The following is a 26,106-nucleotide window of genomic DNA, read 5'->3' as shown; positions in this document are numbered from 1 at the left end:
TTGGGTGAAGTACCAAGCACAGCATTAAAACGTAGGTTTAAAAGTATTAAAGATAAGCATTCACTTCCCATGTTAGACCTCCATGTTAAACCATACTTAATTTTAAAAGGCACGTTCTAGGGGACTTCCCTGGCAGTCCAGTGGTTAGGACTCTGCCCTTCCACTGCAGGGGGCACAGGTTTGATCCCTGGTTGGGGAATTAAGAGCCCCACAAGCTGCGAGGCATGGCTAAATAAATAAATAAATGGCATGTTCTAGGTTATCAGCTCACAAACAGAACTGCTTGCTTGATAGAAAAGATATCAGGTAGAATGACTCAAGGAGCCCATGCTAGAATGAAGGTAAGAAAATCGGAATGAACGAGAAACAGGATTAGGCACCAGTCATTTAAAGATGGGAGACCAAAGTAAGCATGCCCTTTCTCCTCTAGCAACCACCCTCAAGGGCTGATAAATGATCATTGTTGTTTTAAATGAGGTACTGATGAGTCTCTCTGAAAGCTCATGTGAAGATGATCTTCATGCAGAGTTCACTTTAAAGACCTTTCCATATCTAGTGCCTCTACAGGCTACAGATATTCACAGGAATTTATCACATGATTAATTTTTAATGGAACTTAAAGATTGCAAAAACCATACTCTTGATTTAATATTGCAGAAAATTAATAAATATTGATTATACTCACCTGAACAAGCTTCCTATACATGTGTGTGGCATAAAGGCAAATATGCAATTCAATTCTTTTGCTGCAGAATTAGAAAGTAGCTTCTATAATTTTCTCCCTGATGTTTCATATATTACATCTCTCTCCCTGCTATTATTCTAAATGAAATGCCAGATAGAACTCCACTTTATTTTTTAAGTTGTGACTTTTTTTTCTTCTTGAGATTTTCCAAACTGAACTTTGTTTCCTTAAAATGGGGGCTAAAATAAGCTTTGGCAAGCCATCAGATGACAAGTGTATTTAACGTGACCTTGCTCTGATATTAGCATTCTCACAAACCACAGCAGGCAGACCCTTACTGTTTTTTCATTATCCTTCCTAGCCATGGCTGAAAGCCCAAATTATGCCACTTTACTTACTGGCGAAGTATTCTGTACTTTCTTTTTTCTACTTTAATCACATCCCTTCAACACCACAAACCTTCTGACAGATTATCTTCTCCACAGGCAGGCAGCCACATCCAGACCTTGATGGGGTCCCAGAGCCTTCAACATCGTAGCCGGGAGCAGCAGCCATATGAGGGAAACATAAACAAAGTGACCATCCAGCAGTTTCAGTCACCATTGCCTATTCAGATCCCCTCTTCACAGGCCACCCGGGGACCTCAGCCTGGACGGTGCTTAATTCAAACTAAAGGGCAAAGGAGTATGGATGGCTATCCAGAGCAGGTGAGTAGAGTTTTTATAATTGATAAATTTTCAGGAAATATTTGGGGAAAGTCCATAAATCCGTGGTTTGCCTTCCCTCATTAATGTAGTTTGGGACACATTAATGCTGTCACCATGTTGAATGGAGTAGAGCACTCTTTGTAGGGATTTTATCATTATTTTCATTGGTTAAGAACTACAACATAGAGTAATTGATGGTCGGTAAAATGCCCATTTCACATAAAGAAAAATTGATGAATTGGAATAGTTTTTTCTGCTTTATCCTGCACCTCCTTCTGCCCACTCCCAACTCCAATTTAGCTCTGCAGCACAGCTTTTGAATGTTACAAAGAGCTTCAATGGATTAGGTATATTTACCAAGGCCTTTGGTGAAATTGACAGTGTAAAAACTGAACTGTATATTCCCCTCGATGTGTGGGAACATTTTTTAAAAGTTTTATCTTCTGATTTTTGAGTAATACAGAGATAAAGCTTTGCTATGAACAAAATGATAAAGAGCAGTTAGGAAGGAAACATTTATGAAACGCTCCAAAAGCTATTGATAAGTGCCATGTAGTAAAAAAAGAATTGCTGCTCCTCTGACCTATTTAAATTAGGATCTGGTTTTCCATTGTAGACTCTGCTTTCCTTTCTTAAGGCCAGAACACTGAATAAGATCTCATCTGTTGAGTCATATTAAGGTTAGAAAGTAAGACATCAAGATATTAATACTCTCAGAAAATTAATTTCTCTTATTAATTAGTAAGAGAAATTAATTTAATTTAATTAATTTAATTAAAATTAATTTCTCTTATTTCATTCTTTAGATAATTAGGCAAAGCTCCCACTGACTTCTCTAACCCCTTAATATGGTTTATAAAGGTTTCACTTTATTATTGCTTATTCAAAGCTTCACGTATCACCGTCCTTATTTCCTAAACATATCAGACAAGATTAAGATTATCTTCATTCTCCAGTTTTTTCCTTTATGCTGTTGGGTCATTTATTATTTGGATCCCAGCTGCTCCTGACATCTCCTGAGTTTCTTAATACCCTTCTTGAAGCTGAGATAGGGTTTTTTGGGGGGTTTTTTTGGCGGTACGCGGGCCTCTCATTGTTGTGGCCTCTCCCGCTGCAGAGCACAGGCTCCGGACGCGCAGGCTCAGCGGCCATGGCTCACAGGCCCAGCCGCTCCGCGGCATGTGGGATCTTCCAGGACCAGGGCACGAACCCGTGTCCCCTGCATCAGCAGGCGGACTCCCAACCACTGCGCCACCAGGGAAGCCCTGAGATAGGGTTTTTTAAGATAATCTTCTTCCTATCCTGCCTTGATCTAGGCCAAATGTTGGATTTAAGGTAAAATAAATCAGACAGGTGTCTTTAATCAGGTAATGAGGTGAGGTTTTTAATTCTAAAAAGTTAATGAAGTTTTAAATTATGCTTTACCGCAGGCAGCTTAGGTTAAAAATTGTTCATATATCCTCTCCCCCACAAATATCATAACTTCAATCCAGTTCTCTGATTTAATGATTCCTGTTAACAGGAATAATTAATAAGATAAGTCATTACAAAATTTTTTTCTCCCAGAATCAGCACATTTAAAATCCACTGAGATCAATGCCCTCTGTTTCCCCTACTTTGAATAGTAGGGTTAGTATTAACATACAGTTATTCTTAACACTCTAAATTTAAAGGCCTTTTTTACATTATTTCTCAAAAAATACATAAATTATATAGCTTGACTTAATGAGAGGATTATTAAGTTTTAGTTTACATGCTTATCAAACTTAAAATATCATGATTCTTTCAAAGAATGTATTTATAGTCATTGTAAGTATTTTGATTTGTAACTCTAACAACATCAGGTGTCTTTCAAACTGAGAGATAAAAACTTAAACATTCAATGGTTATATTAAGGAAAGTACTTAAGTGTAATTCCTTTTGAATTCCTGGTTTTTTCTGCCTTGGTTTCAAACTGAAATGGTTTGGAATGCTGAGATGAAAATTTTGGAGTGACCACGAGAAAGCCTAAGGAGCATTTAAACCAATAGTACTAGTCCCCAAACTATGCTCCCCCCTCCCCTGAGTTATAAATCTGGAGACAGTTTCTCAAAACCTTTTTCATGATTCAGTGTAATATTTATCCACTACCAGTGGCATGCTGGAGCATACTCATCCTGGCTCATTACTGTGTGCATATCTTCCCAACTCTACCTTCAGGGACACCACACTGATAGGTTGAAATTGTGGGGATAATTACACCAGGGAAATGAGCAAACACTACAAACCAGGGCCCTCCCCTTCCCCCAGCCAGCTCTTAAACATTCTCCAGCACACCACAACTGCTACACTGTTTTCTTTCATCTCTTTTTCTTTTTCTAAACCTCTCTACTTCTTTGTTTAGCTCTATAGCATTCAGGAAAGAGAACACTAGGAATAGGTTTCAGAATTTGGAGTTCGAGTTCCATGTTAACTTTTAGTAAAGTGTGTGAATCTGGACAAGTCATTAACTCTTTCCTGAGGTTCTGTTTTTCTCCTTATAAAATGAGAACATTACCACCAACAACAACATTCAAAAAGTTTTTGAGAGAGTCCAATGATACAATTCTACATGTACACACATGCACACAAAGTAAGCCTGGCACTGAGAGTAAAGAAATAGGAAACAGAAGAAATAGAAATACAAGATTTTAAGAATTAAAATACTGGAGGGCACTTAATGAATATCAGTCCAACCTCCCTAGTCTATAGATAGAAAACAAACAAACAAACAGAAAGAGGCTGAAGGAGGTTATGTAATTCACTCTCATAATAAAAATATTTTATGTATTTTTTTACCTTCCTAACTCATTTTTCTTTTGAAAACTCAGACCTCTCTAATATGTGTGTGTGCCCTTTAAAGCAAGACTTTTTCCATATTTAACAAGAAAAAAAAAGGAGGAAAATATTTAAAACATTTAAGAACTGTATAGTTTCACACGAAAATTATAGAGTAGCAATTGAAGTGCAAAGACCAAGGAGGTAACTGAAAATTCTAATATGGGTTTCAGGCATATAAATCAAGTTACTCTATTTTCATAAGGCATTTCTAGTGGTGCATTAAAAGGGCCATTAAGAGAAAACAGAGTTTTCTTAAATGATTACTACAAAAACAATGTTAAATTTGGTCAAGTACAATATGGAAAAAATCTAAGTCATTCATAATTTTTAAGTGCAAGGAGACATCATAAACATAGTACAGAAGGGTAAGCTGGGATGAAGTGAGAGAGTAGCATTGATATATATACACTACCAAATGTAAAACAGATAGCTAGTGAGAAGCAGCCGCATAGCTCAGGGAGATCAGCTCTGTGCTTTGTGACCACCTAAAGGGGTGGGATAGGGAGGGTGGGAGGGAGCGCAATAGGGAGGGGATATGGGGACATATGTATACGTATAGCTGATTCACTTTGTTATACATCAGAAACTAACACAACATTGTAAAGCAATTATACTCCAATAAAGATGTTAAAAAATAAGTAAATAAAAAATAAACATAGTACAAATAAACATGCTTTGTGCAGCATGATAAAGCACAATAATTTCTACTAAAGCTTGGAGATTTTACTTTAAAAAAGTAATCACTTATTGGAATGCTACAGGTGAAAAACAACCAATGACAATGAATCTACATTTTTTTAATTCAGGGAAGAGAAGTCTGAATGAAAGTAGGAAAAGAAAAGACAACAGTTGCCATACATTGAGTGCCTACTATGCTATTCATACCATATAAAGTGTATTTATGCTATAACTACCATGTATCTTACACACAGGCCTGGCTTCATGGTGTGTGAACTGTGCAGCTGCACAAAGTCCTGCATTTGGAAGTGCCCCACACTTGGTTTAATGCTCTGCTGTCACCAGCTTGTAATTCTTAAAAATCATTCAACAAAGAGCCTCACATTTTCATTTTGCATCAGGCCCCACTAATTACATAGTTGGTCCTGCTTACACACGCTATTTCATTTAGTCCTCACAGTAATCTTATTTCCTTTTTATAAATGAAGAAACCAAGGCACATAGAAAATAAGTAACTTGTAAGAGGTATAATTGGTCAAGCTACTTGTGAGCGGTATAATTGGTCAAGCTGGAATTTTAATCCAGGTCTATCTAACCCAGAACCCAAGTTCTGTGTACCAGTCTTACCATTAAATTAACCACATGATCCAGATGCTTGCTGTGGCCTCAGTGTCCCTTTCTGTCAAATAATATTAGTTAAATATGTTACAGCTACAATTCAGAGTTATAGAACTGCCTTATACAGATGGTATGCTGACTGGAACTCACATGAACACTTCCAATTCTTTGAAAAGCAAAAATACTCAACAAATGGAAAGTTTTATTATTAGAAAAAGTATACCTCTGTATCTCTTAATGTGACCTAAAGAACTAATGAATTTCTAATCTGATTAAAATAAGTTCCATATAGCAATGAACATACATAATAAATGCTACCACTAATGAAGTTGAATGAATTTAAATGAATGTCATATTTTACCTAATCAGCACACTTAGCCTTTTTTAGCCATAAAGAAGTACTTAGTAAACTTTGATGTTCCACCTGAATGATGAAACCATCTCAACTTTCAAACTACCCATCACAATAAAACAAGGCAAAATATCTAAGAATTCTAATTTAATACACTTACTTTTACATATCTATTTTTCATAGACGTTAAGTATCATCTGTTTTCTACTCTAGGATTAAATGGCATAAAATATATGGAAGTGATTTTTAAACCATACTGTGCGACCCAGATTCAAGGTATTAATTTCCATAGACTAGAAATCTGATGTGTAATAATGGATATTCTTTTTAACAAATTATCTACAACAAAATCATGTGCATGTCACTTGAAGTTCATTATCAGGGAATTTTACTTAGAAAAGGTATTATAATGCATAAACCATTTTGATTATTGATGAACATAATAGAGAATAATAGAGTTGTACTAAACAGTGAGCTGAAGAAAGCCAGAAAGTAAGATTTGACTCCTTCGCGTTCCACATGAAAACTCTTAGCCATCATATCCATTCTCTTAGCTCTTCCTTTTGTTTCCCAGTCCAAATGACTATTCAGCTTATCCTCCCCTTCACAATAAAATAATACTTTATATCAGATATTCTCAACCTCAGCTGTACATTAGAATCTGCTCAGCTTTTTTTTTAATTGAAGCATAGTTGATTAACAATATCATATTAATTTTTGGTATACAGCATAGTGATTCAGTATTTTTGTAGATTATATTCCATTATAAGTTACTACAAGATAATGGCTATAATTCCCTGTGCTATACAATATATCCTTGTTTATTTTATACATAATGGTTTGTATCTGTTAATCCCATATCCCTAATTTGTCCCTCCCCCAACCCTTTCCCTTTGGTAACCACAAGGTTGTTTTCTATGTCTATGAGTCTGTTTCTGTGTTGCATATATTCATTTGTACTATTTTTTAGATTCCACTTATAAGTGATATCATACAGTATTTGTCTTTCTCTGTCTCACTTATTTCATTTAGCAAATACCCTCCAAGTTCATCCATGTTGTTGCAAATGGAAAAATTTCATCCTTTTTTATGGCTGAGTAATATTCTATTGTGTATATATACTATGTCTTCTTTATCCATTTGTCTATTTATGGGCACTTGGGTTATTTCCATGTCTTGGATATTGTAAACAGTGCTTCTATGAACATTGGGGTGCATATATCTTTTCAAATTAGTGTTTTTGTTTTTTCTGGATATATACCCAGGAGTCAAATTACTGGATCATATGGTAGTTCTACTTTAGTTTTTTGAGGAAATTCCATGATGCCCGATGGAGGCTGCTCAGGAACTTTGAAAAATACTCATGCCCTGGCCTCATCCCCAAAGAAACTGATTTCATTAGCCTGGATGTGAGCTGGGTAATGGGAATTTTTGAAACTCCCCAGGTGATTCTATCGTGTAGGCAAGGCTGAGAACTGATATCGAGATATTCTATAACTCAGCAATTTGCCAGCTGAATAGCATAGTGTTATTAACACTATTTAGAAGTATACACAAGTCATCCATAACTTGTTGAATAGTTTTTATAGAAACTAACATAAACTTGGTTTTTCTGTTTTGCAAATGTATAATCCAAGGCAAAGCATATCTGTATATGTGGAACATATAGACCCCAAAGCAGAATTAGGAAGGAAAAACATCAGCATGATGCTTCAAATGTCTCAAAATCCTTTCATATATTAACTGATTTAATCTAACCAATAATGCTGTGGTGGATAGAGCAGTTTCTGTTTTACTGACTAAAAATCTAAGATTCAGAGAAGTTGAGCTAGAATTAGAATCCAATTTCATGAGTCTACCACATAATGCTACAGCCTGCTGCACTATAGCCAAACATAGAGGTCAAGAGTAAGCCCACACTGGAAGAATAAAAATAGAAAAGTGCACCCTCAAGTCCATGTCTGCCCCAGACAAGAGGACATACCCGCTAATGAACCTAACATATCAGGAGGGCCAGAGCTCCATAGCTGTTTCCTGCCAGTTCCTGTGAGTATACATTTGAACTAAAGTTTGTGCCTAAAAGAGAACTTGTAACATTACATTAGAATTACATTAGAATAAGCCTTGTAAGTTATACAAAGCAGCTCACACCCATCGTATTCAAGGGGAAATAAAAACAAAGCTCTGAAACCCTCCTTGAAGGAGATGCTATAGTGTACCCTGGAAGAAATCATTTTGATAATAATATGTGGAGTACATGAAGCTTTTGGCTAAGACATGATTTCAGACATCTCTTTAGATGCTCTGATCAGTTGCCTGAAGGGCTCACAAGGGTTCCAGGTGAGGCTTCATCTAACCTCACCTCATCCAGGTGAGGTTACAGGTGAGGTGAGGTTCACTTGGAACCAAGTGAAGAAAAATACATTATCCTGAGTGTTTGATATAAGAAGAAAAACTTGGAAATATTTGGGTTTTTTAATCATGAATTTTAAAATTAAAAGGCAATAATTTAATAAAGATGGTTAGAAAATAGATATTAAGATGGTTTTAATGTATATTATTTACTCAAATGATTTCAGGGACATCCCATACCTCATCCTGCTCTACTTAAATTACTGCTATTTATGCATATTTTCCCCATAGAATTTTATTCTCCAGTAACCAAAGTAATACTGCAACTCTAAATTCATACTTTGACACAAATAATGTCTAACTCAACACCACAAATTCTACAAATTGACTTTATGAATTATGTTTAGTCAAATAGTAGGATTCAGTAAACACTACAGTAGGAATCAGAAGGCCTCTTTCAGTGTTCCACTAAATATATGTATGGTCTTCTTGGTTTCCTCAAGTTTAAAATGAAGGAAATGAAGTGAATAACCTTTAAAATGCATTTACAGACGAAAGAACATTTGAGTTTCTACTTTCTAGTTACATACAGAGTTGGCTATTTTTTTCTGAAAGATCTAGAAAACGCTACTCAAAGGATTTTATTCATCAACCTATTAGTATGTTTCTTCAAAAGATTTAATTAGCACTTTTAGTTGGACTTGCATCTCTGATACACAACAGAAAAAGATATGAAAATAGAAGGATCAAAAAAAAATTTTTTAATATTAACATTTATATATTTTTATAATTATTACCTTTTTTAGTCTATGACACAGGCTCGTTAGAAATTTTGGGAAGGCAGAGAAGTTTTATGTAGATTTTGTATAGCTGTGCAATACACATAGTGTAAATCACAACAAAAGTTATAATACCTTATCATTGCATAGCACTCTTTATTGTACAAGCACTGTTATATAATAACCTATAAGACCAGGAACTAAAAGTGAAAGTAGCAGCAAATTTAATTTCCAGTTTAATTTCAGTACCATGAAGCATTCTCTCTACTTCTGTCAAGTCCCATAATCAAATCTCCATCATCATCTCATTTGATCTCTCAGTAAGTGGCTTGACTGAACTCTTTCTTTAAATTTTCTTCACTTGGCTATCACTATTCTACCGCTTTCCCTCTTTCCACACTAGCCATTCTTTCCTGATTTCTTTATTGACTCCTTTTCTGTTCCTGACCTTTAAATGATAGAGTGATCCAGTGCTCAAACCTTGACCCCCTTCTCTTTTGTATCCATACTCACACCTGTATGATTTCATTTACTTCCAGGATGGATGAGTCCAAGATTTATATATCTCCAGCTCTGGCCTCTCCCCTGTACTCCAGATGTTTATATTCAATTACCCACCTTTTGATATCTCAACCTGGATGTCCAATGAATTTCTTAAACTTAGCATAGTCAAAAGAAACTCTTGTTTCCCAGCCCTGCCCCTACCAAACCTGCTTCTCTTCTAGATTTCCCCATTTCAGTTAATGGCTCTTCTATTTATCTTGTTGCTATGGCCAAAGATCCTTGACTTCCCTTTCTCACAGCCCACGTACAAGTCACAGCAATTCCATTAAAATATATTCTGAATTCACCACTTTTCATCACCTGCACTGCTACCACCTTATCAGCCATCACCTCACTCCTATCTACTTCAGTAGCTCCCTAATTGTTTTCTCTTTTGCCGGTTGCTTTTCTCCAGTCTGTTTTCCAATGCCAGAGTGATCTCTTTAAAACATGAATCAGATCATGTCAGTCTTCTGCTTAAAAATCCCTAGTGGCTTGAAAACTTCTGAACCCTTATAAATCCTCACTATGGCATGAAGTCCCTACAGACCTGGACCCTGCCTCCTCTCCTTCTACTCTTTCCTTAGCCATTTTCTCTCTTGTCATGCTGATCATGTTGTTGTTGCTGATTTTAACAGCCTTATTGATATAGTTTACACACGGTAAAGTTCACCTGTTTAAATTGAACAATTCAGTGGTTTTTAGTATATTTATACAGTTGTACCACCATCACCATAATCTAATTTTTAAACATTTTCATAATTCCAAAAAGAAACCTTGTACCCATTAGCGGTCATCTTCCATACTCCCTGCCCTCTATTCTGCCCCCAGCCCTAGACAATCATTCATCTACATTGTATCTCTATACATTTGTCTATTCTGGACATTTCATATAAATGAGATCATAGGACATATGAAGTTTTCTGTGACTGGCTAATTTTAATTAGCATAATGTGCTTAGTGTAGCACATATCAGTAATTCATTCCTTTTTACTGCCAAATAATATTCCATTATATGGCTATACCATATATTGCTTATGCATTCATCAGGTGATAGACATTTGCGTTCTTTCCACTTTTTGAACATTCATGTACAAATTTGTGTGTGAAGGTACATTTTTATTGTGCTTGAGTAGTTACCTAGGAATGAACTTGCTGGGTTATATGGTAATTATGTTTATCAATTTTAAGGAGCTTCTAAACTCTTTTCTAAAGTGTCTGCCACATTTTACTCCCACCAGCAATGTGAGTGTTCTAATTTCTCCACATCCTTACCAATATTTGTTATTGTCTTTCTTTTTTATTATAGCCATCTTGTGAAGTATTGATAGTATCTCATTGTGGGGTTTTTTGGGATTTTTTGTGTGTTTTTTTTGGCGGTACGCGGGCCTTTCACTGTTGTGGCCTCTCCCGTTGTGGAGCACAGGCTCCGGACGCTTAGGCTCAGCAGCCATGGCCCACAGGCCCAGCCGCTCCGCGGCATGTGGGATCTTCCCGGACCGGGGCACGAACCCGTGTCCCCTGCATCGGCAGGCGGACTCTCAACCGCTGCACCACCAGGGAAGCCCCTCTCATTGTGTTTTTAATCTACATTTCTCCAATAACTAATGATGTTGAGTAGCTTTTCATGTGTTTATTAGTCATTCATATATCTTCTTTGGGTAAATGTCTATTAAAATTCTTTGCCCATTTTTTAATTAGGTTATTTGAACTGTAACTGTCGTTCATATATGCCAGATACAAAATATTTTCTCCCATTCTGTGGGTTGTCTTTTCACTTTCTTGATGGTCTCTTTAAGGCACCAAAGTTTTTAATTTTGATAAAGTCAGTCATCTTCTTTATAACATTTGGTTTCATATCTAAGAAATCATTGCTTAACTCACGATGACGGAGATTTACTTGTATTTTCTTCCTAAAGGTTTATAGTTTTAGCTCTTGCACTTCAGTCCCTGATTTATTTTGCATTAATTTTTGTGTATGGTATGAGGTACAGGTAAAAATCATTATTTTTCATGTAGATATCCAGTTGTCCCTATACTATTTGTTTAAAAAATTATCCTTTCCTCATTGAATTATCTTAGACCTTTTGTTGAAGATCAAATGACCACAAATGTTAGGGTTTATATCTTGATTCTCCGTTCTATTTCACTGATCTATATGTCTGTCCATATGCCGTCTTGTTGTTCTTTGACTTTACAAAGATCCATCTGTCTTCAGGGCATTTAAAATTGCTGTTCTCCCTGCCTGGAATAGTTTTCCCATTTTTCTTATTGTCTGTTGCTTGATCCCTTATCTCATTCACATTTCGCTCAAATGTCACATCCTCAGAGAGGCCTTTCTTAGCTACTCCAACTAAAATAGCTCCTCACTCCTGTTCCGTCAAACTGTACTTACTTTCCTGCTTTATTTTTTTGCACAGCTCATATCACTATCTGAAATTACTTCCTGTTCACATGTTTACTATCTGTCTTCCCCATTAGAATGTAAGTTCCATGAGGGCAAGGATTTTTTGTCTGTCTGATAAGGTGCCTAGCACTTAGTAGAAAATCAATAAATATTTGTGGCATAAAGACATGAATCATGATTTCTACAACCATTTTCATTTTCAAAGTTACAGTGGTTTTTCCAAGCAGTTAACAATATAATTGGAGCACTTCTTTGAATAACTGGCACATCTTCGAAAAACTCATCACATGTTTTAAGAAAGAGTCATCATATACTTTTGACAATGAATAATTGAGAGTATCTTTTGTCACACATGCATATTACCGATTTATTTATTCAACCAGAAGTTAATTGAGTGCTAACTATGTGCCAGCCACTGTTGTAGATAGTCAATGAAGAGATAATATAATAGACATTCCGAGGTGATTCAGATGTCCTACTTGATTAAAACTCCATGCGGAATGTGGATGTCTCTTCACCAGACCTTCTCTATGTTAATACTCTCAGGGTTCAAACCTGGAAATGGCCTCAGAGGTGAAACATTTTTAGTTACAAGGTCCTTTCTTGATGCTTCAGCAATTAACAGTCCGTAAATAGATCAAAAATTTACCTTGAATTTCTTACAGTACAGAATATTTGAAATTCTGCTCACTTCATTTCCCAAAAGAATTTTCTAACAAGTGTATAATTTTTTTCTTTTAAGGTAAATCAATTCTTTTATGTCTACAAATAAGCAAATTTCTTCTCAATTTATTTAGTCAACTATGCCTCTTGATTATGAGTGACTCAACCTAATAAGACTTAAGCCAAAGGAGAATGTTTAAACTCATATCAGCTGGAACTCCAGAGATGGAGGAAGCTTCAGATAAGGCTTAATGCTAGGCTCAGAGGAAATCATGACTTCTCTCTCTGTGGGCTGGTTCCTGTGCCAAAAAGGCTTTCCCCTCGTGATAGAAAGATAGCTCAAGAGCCTCAGACTCTCTGAGATGTAAAACAAGCAAGAAAGAGCAAGATTCTCTTTCCTGAAAATCCTAATAGCCATCTCATTACTCCTAGTTAATCAAGTGACCTGCTCATCCTATAATAAATCATATTTTTAGGGGATCCAGTGCTTTGTTTTAGGTCTAGATAACATGATTCACTGAAAGCATACAGGCTGAGAATAAAGAAGTGGGTGGTTTTCAAAGAGAATTTGAGGTTATAACTGCCAGACAAAGAATGAATGGATCTTGAGCAGCAAAAACAGCAGGTATCCACTAAAAGCTTCATAATACATACTGCTAGGAAAGAGAATGGTCACTAGAACAAAGCATAGGAAGCACGTTAATTACAGCATCACCAGGTATCTTTCTGCAATGCAATTCTCTAATCCTGAATTACACCTCACGCACATGTGCCCACCCACACACCCACACACACGTATTTCCTTTGTGCTTGCTACTAGGTTTTAGAGCATTGCAAGACCAAATGAGATCACTGCCTTCCAGAGATTATACATTACGACTTCACAGAGCCTCGCTGCTACATTACAGTCCATTTTGTCATGGGCTTCTCCAAGTTATGACCCAGTATTTTAATTAGAGCAAGATTAACACAAACCAGAAATATCAAGTAGTCAAATGATGGAAGCAGACTCTGAAAGAAGCAAATGCACCATTTCCTGCCAAACTGTTGCTGTTATCTTCAGCCAGCAATTTCACTCATTGATATCAATAACTTAATAAAAAATAGAAAAGCTGATTTTCATTGAATAAGCTATTTATTAGCCTCCTAGATCTGACCTTTTTCTAGAACACTGCATTTCCTCTTTGCTAAACCCTTTTAGTTTCAGACTGTTTCTTGGCTGTGAGGCATTCCCTCCTCTCACATTTTATGGCCCCTTTGGGCCTTAGCAGACAGGTGGAACTCCTTCTATGTGAGATGAATACTCTGTCTGACATGCTTTATGGAACATAGCAGTCCCAACACAACCTATTAGCCATACCATAGTGTGCCCAAGGGGAGCCTAGCTTCAGATCAGAATTTGTGGTTGGTTGTCATATTTATAAAAACACAGTGTCATCTTTATTATTTCGATTATTAAAAATATATTGAAGCAGTTCTTCAGATACTTGGCACATATGAAATTTGTTTTCCTAAGATTTTTTAGTGCCTTCCAGATTGACAATAATATAAAATAGATATAGTCACTACCTTGAAAGAGAATGACTAGAAAGTACCCTCAGCAATTTACTTTGTAAATAAAATCTGTTGCCTATGTTTCCTTTCAGTTTTTATAGTGGCCTGGAGAAAGCCCAAAGTGTACACCTTCCACATATTATGTTATACAATATAAAATTTTCACATTAGAAAGATATAGCCCAAATTTTAAATAATTTAATTGGAAATGCACAGATATATGGGAAAAGCAAAAGTAAAATGTTTAAATAGTATTAGTTCCTTTCTTCTCATTTTCTAATTAACCACTAATAACAAAAAAAGGACTACAAGGTGAACTCGTGTGATGAACAAAGCTAAAGTATTCCTTCGAGCTAATCGAGCTATTATATGTTCAGATCCACAGACTGTGAGCCATATAAATACAAAACTATTAGAAACTGTAGTTTCTACCACCCTATGATAACTAGTTTTAACAAATCTAGATCAATTAAAGGAAAAGTTGTAATTAAACCAATCTTTAAAATAAAAATATAGGAGAGTATTTATGGTAATTGCAGTTACTCATCATTTAGAAACTGTTCATTAATGAGTCTATCATAAAAATCACATTAGTGGATAGTTTTTGGTCCTTGTGTTGCAAGTGAACTATGTAATATACATTATGTTTACTATTAAAGAATATGACTGAATTAAGGATAGTCCTATTAAATGGCCAAACTTAATTGATCCAGCTCCCATCGACCCACAATATATGCTAATTAAGTCAGGAATAGGACTCAAGTTTGTCTTGAACTATCTAAGAGGTAAGTATTGAAGGTACCTTAAAAATAAAGATGTAGAGAACATTTGGGGCATTTGCATTTTCCCATAAGCAAATTAATAGGCTAAGCAATGTTGCTGGGGAAAACATTGAGCTACTTAAAAAAGCAAATGTTTCCAATCATCTTTAAGAACATTTCCAATATACATTTATACAAATACAAAATATATGCTAATGTATTTCTTTAGACTTTTTTCTTAACTCTTTATTGATAATCTTTTGCCTGCTAATCTCTGGTAATACTTGGTTCACCCTAGTTCCAATACTCATTCTTTACTTAAAAGTTATAAAAGTTGTTTGTTTCCCTTTGTGTAACCAAAGTGCATGCTACCTCTGGGGTGCCAAGTCTTTCAGTTATCTGGGGCCACCCCGTCCCACTTTACATGGAAAACTAGCATTTTCCCCACAGCCCACACATTCACATCCCCAGCTCAGGATCGTCAAGAATTCCTAGGTTTATTATAGTTTCTCTAAGTCATTCCTGACACTAATTTCCCTTCTGCTGAATTTTTGATCTACGTTCCTTGTATCAGGTTCTTTTTTTTTTTTTTTTTTGGCCACGCCATGTGGCATCCAGGATCCTAGTTCCCCAACCAGGGATCAAACCTGTGCCCCCTGCAGTGGAAGCACAGAGTCCCAACCACTGGACCACCAGGGAAGTCCCTGTATCAATTCTTATAATTGCTGTTATCTTTACTCCAACCTTACCCCAAGGTGGACCTACTCCTAATGCCGTCATTTCCCAACAGTACTGCAAAGCATAAGGCTCTGACGTTTAACAGATTTCATTGATGATTTGGGGTTTGGGGAGGTAATAGAGCACAGAATACTGGAATATTAGCCTTCACAGTCCTAAATATTTATTGACTCTTCCCTGTCACAATTTCTCCATATTTTTGACCTCTCTCTTTCTCACAGTGTTTTCCTCTTTCCTCTAACACTTTTAACTGCCTTTTGAGGAGTTGCTGCCAAAACCCAAAACTCTTTTTACTGAGTATTTCTTTCTTTTTTTGTTTCACCTTCACTCTAACTGTGGATAAAACTTCTCCCCTTTCTCAAACTATTGGGCTGGCCAAAAAGTTCATTTGGGTTTTTCTGTTAAGATCTTATGGAAAAACCAAATGAACTTTTTGGCCAACCCAATAAAACCCCTGCTATGTCTAAACAATAGAATTATCTACCGAGATGAAATATTCTACTCTCCTAGAAAGTAGTAACAACTGATTTAAATTAAATAACCATCAGGGGACCTTCAAGATTTCAGAGGAGTAAGAGGTGGAGATCACCCTCCTTCCCACAAACACATCAAAAATACATCTACATGTGGAACAACTCCTACAGAACACCTACTGACCACTGGCAGAAGACCTCAGACTTCCCAAAAGGCAAGAAAATCCCCATGTACCTAGCCATGTGGCTGACAGGGTCTTGGTGCTCTGGCCAGATGTCAGGCCCGAGCCTCTAAGATGGGAGAGCCAAGTTCAGGACATTGGACCACCAGAGACCTCCCAGCCCCATGTAATATCAATCGGCAAGAGCACTCCCAGAGATCTCTGTCTCAACATTAAGACCCAGCTCCACCCAATGGCCAGCAAGCTCCAGTGCTGGATGCCCCATGCCAAACAACTGGCAAGACAGGAATACAACCCCACCCATTAGCAGAAAAGGTTGCCTAAAATGATACTAAGTTCAAAAAAAAAAATGATACTAAGTTCACAAACACCCCAAAACACACCACCAGATGCAGCCCTACCCACCAGAAAGATAAGATCCAGCCCCACCCACCTGAACACAGGCACCAGTCCCCTCCACCAGGAATCCTACACAAGTCACTGAACCAAACCTCACCCACTGGGGGCAGACACCAAAAACAATGGGAATTACGAACTTGCAGCCTGCAAAAAGGAGGTCCCAAACACAGTAAGTTAAACAAAATGAGAAGACAGAGAAACATGCAGCAGATGAAGGAACAAGGTAAAACCCCACCAGACCAAACGAAGAGGAAATAGACAGTCTACCTGAAAAAAAATCAGAGTAATGATAGGAAAGATGATCCAAAGTCTTGGAAATAGAATGGAGAATATACAAGAAATGATTAAGAAGGACCTAGAGGAAATAAAGAGCCAACAAACAATGATGAACAACAAAATAAATGAAATTAAAAACTCTCTAGAAGGAATCAATAGCAGAATAACTGAAGCAGAAGAAAGGATAAGTGACCTGGAAGAAAAAATAGTGGAAATAACTACCATAAATGCACCAACATTCGAATTATAGAGATCCCAGAAGAAGAAGAGGAAAAGAAAGTTTCTGAGAAAATATTTGAGGAGATTATAGTTGAAAACTTCCCTAACATGGGAAAGGAAATAGTCAAGTCCAGGAAGCGCAGAGTCCCATACAGGATAAATCCAAGGAGAAACACACCAAGACACATTAATCAAACTACAAAAAATTAAATACAAAGAAAAAATTTTAAAAGCAGCAAGGGAAAAGCAACAAATAACATACAAGGAAATCCCCGTAAGGTTAACAGCTGATCTTTCAGCAGAAACTCTGCAAACCAGAAGGGAGTGACAGGACATATTTAAAGTCATGAAAGGGAAAAACCTACAACCAAGATTACTCTACACAGCAAGGATCTCATTCAGATTCAAGAGAGAAATTAAAAGCTTTACAGACAAGCATAAGTTAAGAGAATTCAGCACCACCAAACCAGCTTTACAACAAATGCTAAAGGAGCTTCTCTAGGCAGCAAACACAAGAGAAGGAAAAGACCTACAATAACAAACTCAAAACAATTAAGAAAATGGTAATAGGAACATACATATTGATAATTACCTTAAATGTAAATGGATTAAATGTTCCAACAAAAAGACATAGACTGGCTGAATGGATACAAAAACAAGACCCATATATATGCTGTCTACAAGAGACCCACTTCAGACCTAGGGACACATACAGACTGAAAATGAGGGGATGGAAAAAATATTCCATGAAAATAGAAATCAAAAGAAAGCTGGAGTAGCAATTCTCATATCAGAAAAAATAGACTTTAAAATAAAGACTATTACAAGAGACAAAGAACTATACTACATAATGATCAAGGGATCAATCCAGGAAGATGATATAACAATTGTAAACATGCACCCAACATAGAAGCATCTCAATACATAAGTCAAATGCTAACAGCCATAAAAGGGGAAATCGACAGTAACACAATCATAGTAGGGGACTTTAACACCCCACTTTCACCAATGGACAGATCATCCAAAATGAAAATAAATAAGGAAACACAAGCTTTAAATGACAAGATGGACTTAATTGTCAAGATGGACTTAATTGATATTTATAGGACATTCCATCCAAAAACAACAGAATACACTTTCATCTCAAGTGCTCATGGAGCATTCTCCAGGATAGATGATATCTTGGGTCACAAATCAAGCCTTGGTAAATTTACTAAAATTGAAATCGTATAAAGTGTCTTTTCTGACCACAATGCTATGGAGACTAGATACTAATTATAGGGAAAAAAACTGTAAAAAATACAAACACTAATATGCTACTAAATAACCAAGGAATCACTGAAGAAATCAAAGAGGAAATCAAAAAATACCTAAAAAAAATGACAATGAAAACACGACTACCCAAAACCTATGGGGTGCAGCAGAAGCAGTTCTAAGAGGGAAGTTTATAGCAATACATTCCTACCTCAAGAAACAAAAAACATCTCAAATAAACAACCTAACTTACACCTAAAGCAATTAGAGAACGAAGAACAAAAAAACCCCAAAATTAGCAGAAGGAAAGAAATCATAAAGATCAGGTCAGAAATATATGAAAAAGAAAAGAAATGATAACAAAGATCAATAAAACTAATAGCTGGTTCTTTGAGAAGATAAAGAAAATTGATGAACCATTAGCCAAACTCATCAAGAAAAAAAGTGAGAACACTCAAATCAACAGAATTAGAAATAAAAATGGAGAAGTAACAACTGGCACTGCAGAAATACAAAGGATCATGAGAGATTACTACAAGCAACTCTATGCCAATACAATGGACAACCTGGAAGAAATGGACAAATTCTTAGAAAAAAACAACCTTCCAAGACTGAACCAGGAAGAAGTAGAAAATATAAACAGACCAATCACAAGCACTGAAATTAAAACCGTGATTAAAAATCTTCCAACAAACAAAACCCCAGGACCAGATGGCTTCACAGGCAAATTCTATCATTTAGAGAAGAGCTAACACCTATCCTTCTCAAACTCTTCCAAAATATTAGCAGAGGGAGGAACACCTCCAAACTCATTCTACAAGGCCACCATCACCCTGATGCCAAAACCAAACAAATATAAAAAAAGAAAACTATATAGGCTTCCCTGGTGGCGCAGTGGTTGAGAGTCCACCTGCCGATGCAGGGGACATGGGTTCGTGCTCCGGTCCGGGAAGATCCCACATGCCACAGAGTGGCTGGGCCCATGAGCCATGGCCGCTGAACCTGCGCGTCCGGAGCCTGTGCTACGCAACGGGAGAGGCCACAACAGTGAGAGGCCCGCGTACCGCAAAAAAAAAAAAAGAAAACTACAGGCCAATATCTCTGATGAACATAGATGCAAAACTCCTCAACAAAATACTAGCAAACGGAATCCAACAGCACATTAAAAGGATCAAACACTATGATCAATGGGGTTTATCCCAAGAATGCAAGGATTCTTCAATATATGCAAATCAATCAATGTGATACACCATATTAACAAACTGAAGGATAAAAGCCATAGAATAATCTCAACAGATGCAGAGAAAGCTTTTGACAAAATTCAACACCTATTTATGATAAAAACTCTCCAGAAAGTAGGCATAGAAGGAAATTACCTGAACATAATAAAGGCCATATATGACAAACCCACAGCCAACATCTTTCTCAATGGTGAAAAACTGAAACCATTTCCACTAAGATCAGGAACAAGACAAGGTTGCCCACTCTCACCACTATTATTCAACATAGTTTCAGAGGTTTTAGCCATGGCAATCAGAGAAGAAGAAGAAATAAAAGGAATCCAAATCAGAATAGAAGAAGTAAAGCTGTCACTATCTGCAGAAGATATGATACTATACATAGAGAATCCTAAAGTGCTACCAGAAAGCTACAGAGTTAATCAATGAATTTGGTAAAGCAGCAGGATACAAAATTAATTCACAGAAATCTCTTACATTTGGGCTTCTCTGGTGGCACAGTGGTTAAGAATCTGCCTACCAATGCACAGGACACAGATTCGAGCCCTGGCCCAGGAATTCCCACATGCCATGGAGCAAATGAGCCCGTGCGCCACAACTACTGAGCTTGAGCTCTAGGGCCCGCAAGCCACAACTACTGAGCCCATGTGCCACAGCTATTGAAGCCTATGTGCCTAGAGCCCGTGCTGCACAACAAGAGAAGCCATGACAATGAGAAGCCTGCACACCGCAACAAAGAGTAGCCCTGCTCACCACAACTAGAGAAAGCCCACACACAGCAACAAAGACCCAACACAGCCAAAAATTTAAAAATAAATAAATAAATTTATATTAAAAAAAGAAATCTCTTGCATTCCTCTACACTAATGATGAAAAATCTGAAAGAGAAACTAAGGAAACACTCCCATTTACCACTGCAACAAAAAGAATAAAATACCTAGGAGTAAACCTACCTAAGGAGGCAAAAGACCTGTATGCAGAAAACTATAAGACACTGATGAAAGAAATTAAAGATGATACAAACAGATGGAGAGATATACCATGTTCTTGGACTGGAAGAATCAATATTGTGAAAATGACTATACTACCCAAAACAATCTACAGGTTCAATGCAATTCCTATCAAACTACCAATGCCATTTTTCACAGAACTAGATCAAAAAATTTCACAATTTGTGTGAAAACAAAAAAGACCCCAAATAGCTGAAGCAATCTTGGGAAAGAAAAATGGAGCTGGAGGAATCAGACTCCCAGACTTCAGACAATACTGCAAAGCTACAGTAATCAAGACACTATGGCACTGGCACAAAAACAGGAATATAGATCAGTGAAACAGGATAGAAAGCCCAGAGGTAAACCCACACACATATGGTCACCTTGTCTTTGATAAAGGAGGCAAGAATATACAGTGGAGAAAAGACAGCCTCTTCAATAAGTGGTGCTGGGAAAACTGGACAGCTACATGTAAAAGAATGAAATTAGAACACTTCCTAACACTATACACAAAAATAAACTCAAAATGGATTAAAGACCTAAATGTAAGGCCAGACACTATCAAACTCTTAGAGGAAAACAGAGGCAGAACACTCTACGACATAAATCACAGCAAGATCCTTTTTGACCCACCTCCTAGAGAAATGGAAATAAAAACAAAAATAAACAATGGGACCTAATGAAACTTAAAAGCTTTTGCAGAGCAAAGGAAACCATAAACATGACCAAAAGACAACCCTCAGAATGGGAGAAAATATTTGCAAATGAAGCACCTGACAAAGGATTAATCTCTAAAATTTACAAGCAGCTCATGCAGCTCAATTTCAAAAAAACAAACAACCCAATCCAAAAATGAACAGAAGACCTAAATCGACATTTCTCCAAAGAAGATATACAGATTGCCAACAAACACATGAACGGAAGCTCAACATCATTAATCATTAGAGAAATGCAAATCAAAACTACAATGAGGTATCACCTCACACCAGTCATAATGGCCATCATCAAAAAATCTACAAACAATAAATGCTGGAGAGGGTGTGGAGAAAAGGGAACACTCTTGCACTATTGGTGGGAATGTAAATCAATACAGCCACTATGGACAACAGTATGGAGGTTCCTTACAAAACTAAAAATAGAACTACCATATGACCCAGCAATCCCATTACTGGGCATATACCCAGAGAAAACCATATGTACCACAATGTTCATTGCAGCACTATTTACAATAGCCAGGACATGGAAGAAACCTAAGTGTCCATCAACAGATGAATGGATAAAGAAGATGTGGCACATATATTCAACGGAATATTACCCAGCCATAAAAATAAACGAAATTGAGTTATTTGTAGTGAGGTGGATGGACCTAGAGTCTGTCATACAGAGTGAAGTAAGTCAGGAAGAGAGAAACAAATACCGTATGCTAACACATACATATGGAATCTAAAAAAAAAAAAAATTGGTTCTGACGAACCTAGGGGCAGGACAGTAGTAAAGATGCAGACATAGACAATGGACTTGAGGACACAAGGAGCGGGAAGGGTAAGCTGGAGCGAAGTGTGAGAGCAGCATTGACATATATACACTACCATATGTAAAATAGTTAGCTAATGGGAAGCAGCTGCATAGCACAGGGAGATCAGCTCAGTGCTTTGTAACCCCCTAGAGGAGTGGGCTAGGGAGAGTGGGAGGGAGACGGAAGAGGGAGGGGATATGGGGATATATGTATACATATAGCTGATTCACTTTGTTATACAGCAGAAACTAACACAACATGTAAAGCAATTATACGCCAATAAAGATGTATAAATAATTAATCAACTAATTAATCAAATAGCCATCTTTTCCCTCACTCTACATTTGCAAATTTTCTTTCACTTATTCATACAGTCCTTTCTAATTAGTCAGACTATATGTACGTTTAAAGTAGATAATTAAAATAATGTACAATCTTTTTTTTTTAAGGGGTTTTCTAAGTTTTAAAAACTGCTAATCAAAATTTAGTCCTGCACAGGTAACGAATAAATATTTACTCATGTCTGCTTGTTCAGGTAATTTTGTTAGTTCCAATTATAACTGATGCTTATAGAAACACTATTTTGTCAGAGTTTATACTGTCTTTTATATACCAAGTTAACATAGGCTAACCCTGAGAACTTAAGTGAAATGTGACTATTTTCTATTGGGATACAGTTATTTGAAGATATTTAGCTTTTATATGTATTTGATTACCTTTTTATATCTTTTTTACATAGTTTTGTGTGAGAATAGAAAAGAATCCTGGCCTTGGATTTAGTATCAGTGGTGGAATTAGTGGACAAGGAAATCCATTTAAACCTTCTGACAAGGTAAGAACTGAATTTCTTATTGTCAATTTTAACTAGAAAAACAGTATATTCTACTGCAGCAAAAAAACTTTTTTCAATTTTTTGGTTTGACTGTGCTTTAATAAGCTGGCTAACTATGAAGCCAATTAGAAACTTTTTCAGCAAAGGGAAAAAAGAATTCACTACAGTGCTTGACATATCCTATGAATGAGAAAAAATAAATTTAAGCATTCTCTTTGAATAGGAAGTGGCTTGCTTTTGCTTTTTGTTTTGTTCACAGTTGTATATATTTGTAAAGGAAGCTATATAGGCAATTTCTAACAAGTTTTTTCCAAAATTTTATTTGTGGATCACTGATTTGGGAAAAAGTTTTCTCATAGTAACAGAATGAATAAATAATGATTCAACGCCAGGGCCAGCTGATTGCCATCTCTTTAATCCATCATGTTGGTAAAGTATTTCACTAATAGAATTGTAGAACTCAAAGACCATGGGAAACAAATATTCTGTGAGAAAATCAGTGTTAGCCACAGCAGAGGAATCAGGTCCTCCTCTTATGCTCACCCCTGTCTGTCAAATCATGGGTAATGGTTCACCACCATCCCCAACTCTAACCTCAAACGTTGCTGAATATCCACCATGCTGCATATGTTCACATCTGGCCTGTCTGATCCCATTGTGGACCACTTGACTTTTTTAAGCAAAAAAATGTACCCTGAGCTATGTAACCTGCCTTCTGCCATCAGGGTTTAATACTCTCAGCTTTTAAACAATTAGTGATTATAATTTGATGATCATTGAATCTGTCTGCTTTTGACCTCATCAAATTTAATTGCATTAAGTGACATCATAAAACTTTGGGATGATGAAGAAAGACAGAAATTAGATATGAATAAAACCTCCTCAGGCTCTCGACTTAACCTTTGAGTCACAAAGTGGTGCGGATCCTTTCAATTTACCACTATTGTAAAAATCACCCACACATCAGTTTCTGATTAAAGACCTATTTCTGAAAAAATTTGGATGCCCCTTCTTTGGAGATTTCCATAGCCATTAATCCCTTATTTTCCTCTACTTCTTCCCAGTCTTTTTGTTTCCTACCATTAGTTATGCCTTCTTCCTTTCCTTTCTGAAGAAGAAGAAAGAAAGAGGTTGGACTATTTGGATGGAAAGGAGTAGAAAGGAATCCCCAGTGGCCATAGATAAGAATTTATTTGGTTAACTGATTGGAGCAGGTATTCATATATAAGGAATGTATATGAAGCAACCCTATATAATTAGGGAAATTCCAGTTAGAAATGTCTGTGTATAAGTAACTACTACATTTCCTTTTTGAAATGATGTTGAGGATAATCATTGATTTAGTAGAATTTAAATATTCATGGCTTAGTAGGACCAAGTGTTTACTGAATTTTAATAAATTATTAATATATCTTAAGACAAAAAGCATGAAAAGTCAAAATTATCAGAAACATATGATGGTATTTTTAAAAGCCTCAAATTATTGTCTTATTCATCTTGACCCCTCTTTTTTTCTCTGGTTTTACATCTCTTCCATAAGTTCTTTCAATGAAAAGGTAACAAACTTATCATTCATAAGATAGTTGAAATTCAAAAGACATGTTTTCCTCTCCTATCTCACCAGCAGATATATCTTTTCACTATATTTTTGGAAGGCACAGGGTAATAGATATTTTTCAATTAAAGATGCACAAGTTGCTAAATAGTCAAGATGTCTGAATGCTGTTACTTTTCTGCTTTTATTTTCAACTGAAGGGGATAGCAGGTGTGAGGCTTTCAAATCATTGCCTGTAATTCTTCCACTGTGATGAAATATGAACACTTTATAACTATTCATTTAATTTTTCATTGTAACATTTTGATGACTCTAGTGAGACTGAACTATTTCTATGATCTTATAATTTCTCTTTTGGTTAAATGCAACAGATATAGAGCTTGAATTATATAATCTATCCATTGAAAGATTCCCCTCAAAAGCACTTTTCTTTGCCTGATTACTTTCTAAAACACTTAAAATCTGAAAAGTGAATCTCTATTACAGCAAAATTGATCAGAGTAATTAAAAGTTCCAAATCTACAGAAGACTCAGACTGCTCTTAATTTATTGACCACACCAAACATATGGTAGATACTTAGTTAAAAGTGTTGAGATGATCTAAAGACACTGGCTTTGACAATTTCTATAAGAATTTAATCCACTCACAAGGGAAGGGATTAATCTCGAGGAAATTCAGTTGCATTTTTTTATCCCCAGTGCCCCATTCTTGTGGAGGTTGCATAAAATTTAGAGTGGGATCCAGTGCCTATATCAACCTAAAAATATCAAACAGTAAGAAAATGAAAATGAACTTTAAAAATACTCTTCTCTCCAATGTTGAAAGACAATTTTATCATAAACTGGCTAATTTACAGCTGTGAGGAGGGGTGAGGAGAACCAAAATAAACAGATGTTTTAATTCAACCTGGGTCAGAGGTTGATGCTTTCTTTATAAGGAGTTCTAGTCATGCAAAATCTTAAACTTTAATATGATATATATCCCCTTCCAATAAACAAGTCATGGGTTAGAAGCAGTCTTTCGAGCATACTATATTATTTTACCTACTGTTCATTAATGTTTAAGTGTTTTGTAATGACACTCAAAATTCTAAGTATCCAAGATATCTGAATGTCTTAGAGTCATTGAAGACTTTCTGTACTAAAATAGCCAGTAGATTTGTTCCATTCTCTTCATTATGATTGCTAGGAGCCACTGTTTCAGCCAAATGCCAAGGACTAAAGTGAAATAGCATCCAAACTGATTACCTGGTTTACAGCCAGATAGGAAAAGCATGAAGCAGTCATCCCTAAGGGCTGAGAGTATGAAACTGGGACAAAAGTGAGTTGTGTTGTTCAGTCTGGCAGAAGTTCCAAATTTAGGTTCTGCGGTAGTGTGAGACTATTGCAGAAAAACTCTTGGTACAGCCCAAAAGTTAACTGAGGCTTTAGGGAGAATTGAGGATTAAGACATAAAGACTGTTTTGTACCAGAC

The 26,106-nt window shown here is 36.4% G+C and overlaps 1 protein-coding gene across 3 annotated transcripts in view; it reads left to right on the top strand.

Annotated features, from left to right (window-relative positions):
• The window catches only part of LRRC7 (leucine rich repeat containing 7), a gene marked incomplete at both ends in the record, with an annotated part of 381,292 nt that overhangs the window by 327,739 nt on the left and 27,447 nt on the right, over positions 1–26,106 (top strand). For all 3 annotated transcript variants that reach the window (XM_082833990.1, XM_082833989.1, XM_082833988.1), the window contains 2 exons: positions 1,171–1,392; positions 22,985–23,077. In XM_082833990.1, the coding sequence (XP_082690116.1) occupies positions 1,171–1,392; positions 22,985–23,077 (315 nt within the window). The remainder of the gene's footprint in view (positions 1–1,170; positions 1,393–22,984; positions 23,078–26,106) is intronic.

This window comes from Leucopleurus acutus (genome assembly GCF_964270905.1).
Source record: "Leucopleurus acutus genome assembly, chromosome: 2".
Lineage (NCBI taxonomy): Eukaryota > Metazoa > Chordata > Mammalia > Artiodactyla > Delphinidae > Leucopleurus > Leucopleurus acutus.
The sequence above is the reverse complement of the archived record's forward strand: the minus strand, read 5'-3'. Positions and strand labels throughout refer to the sequence as shown.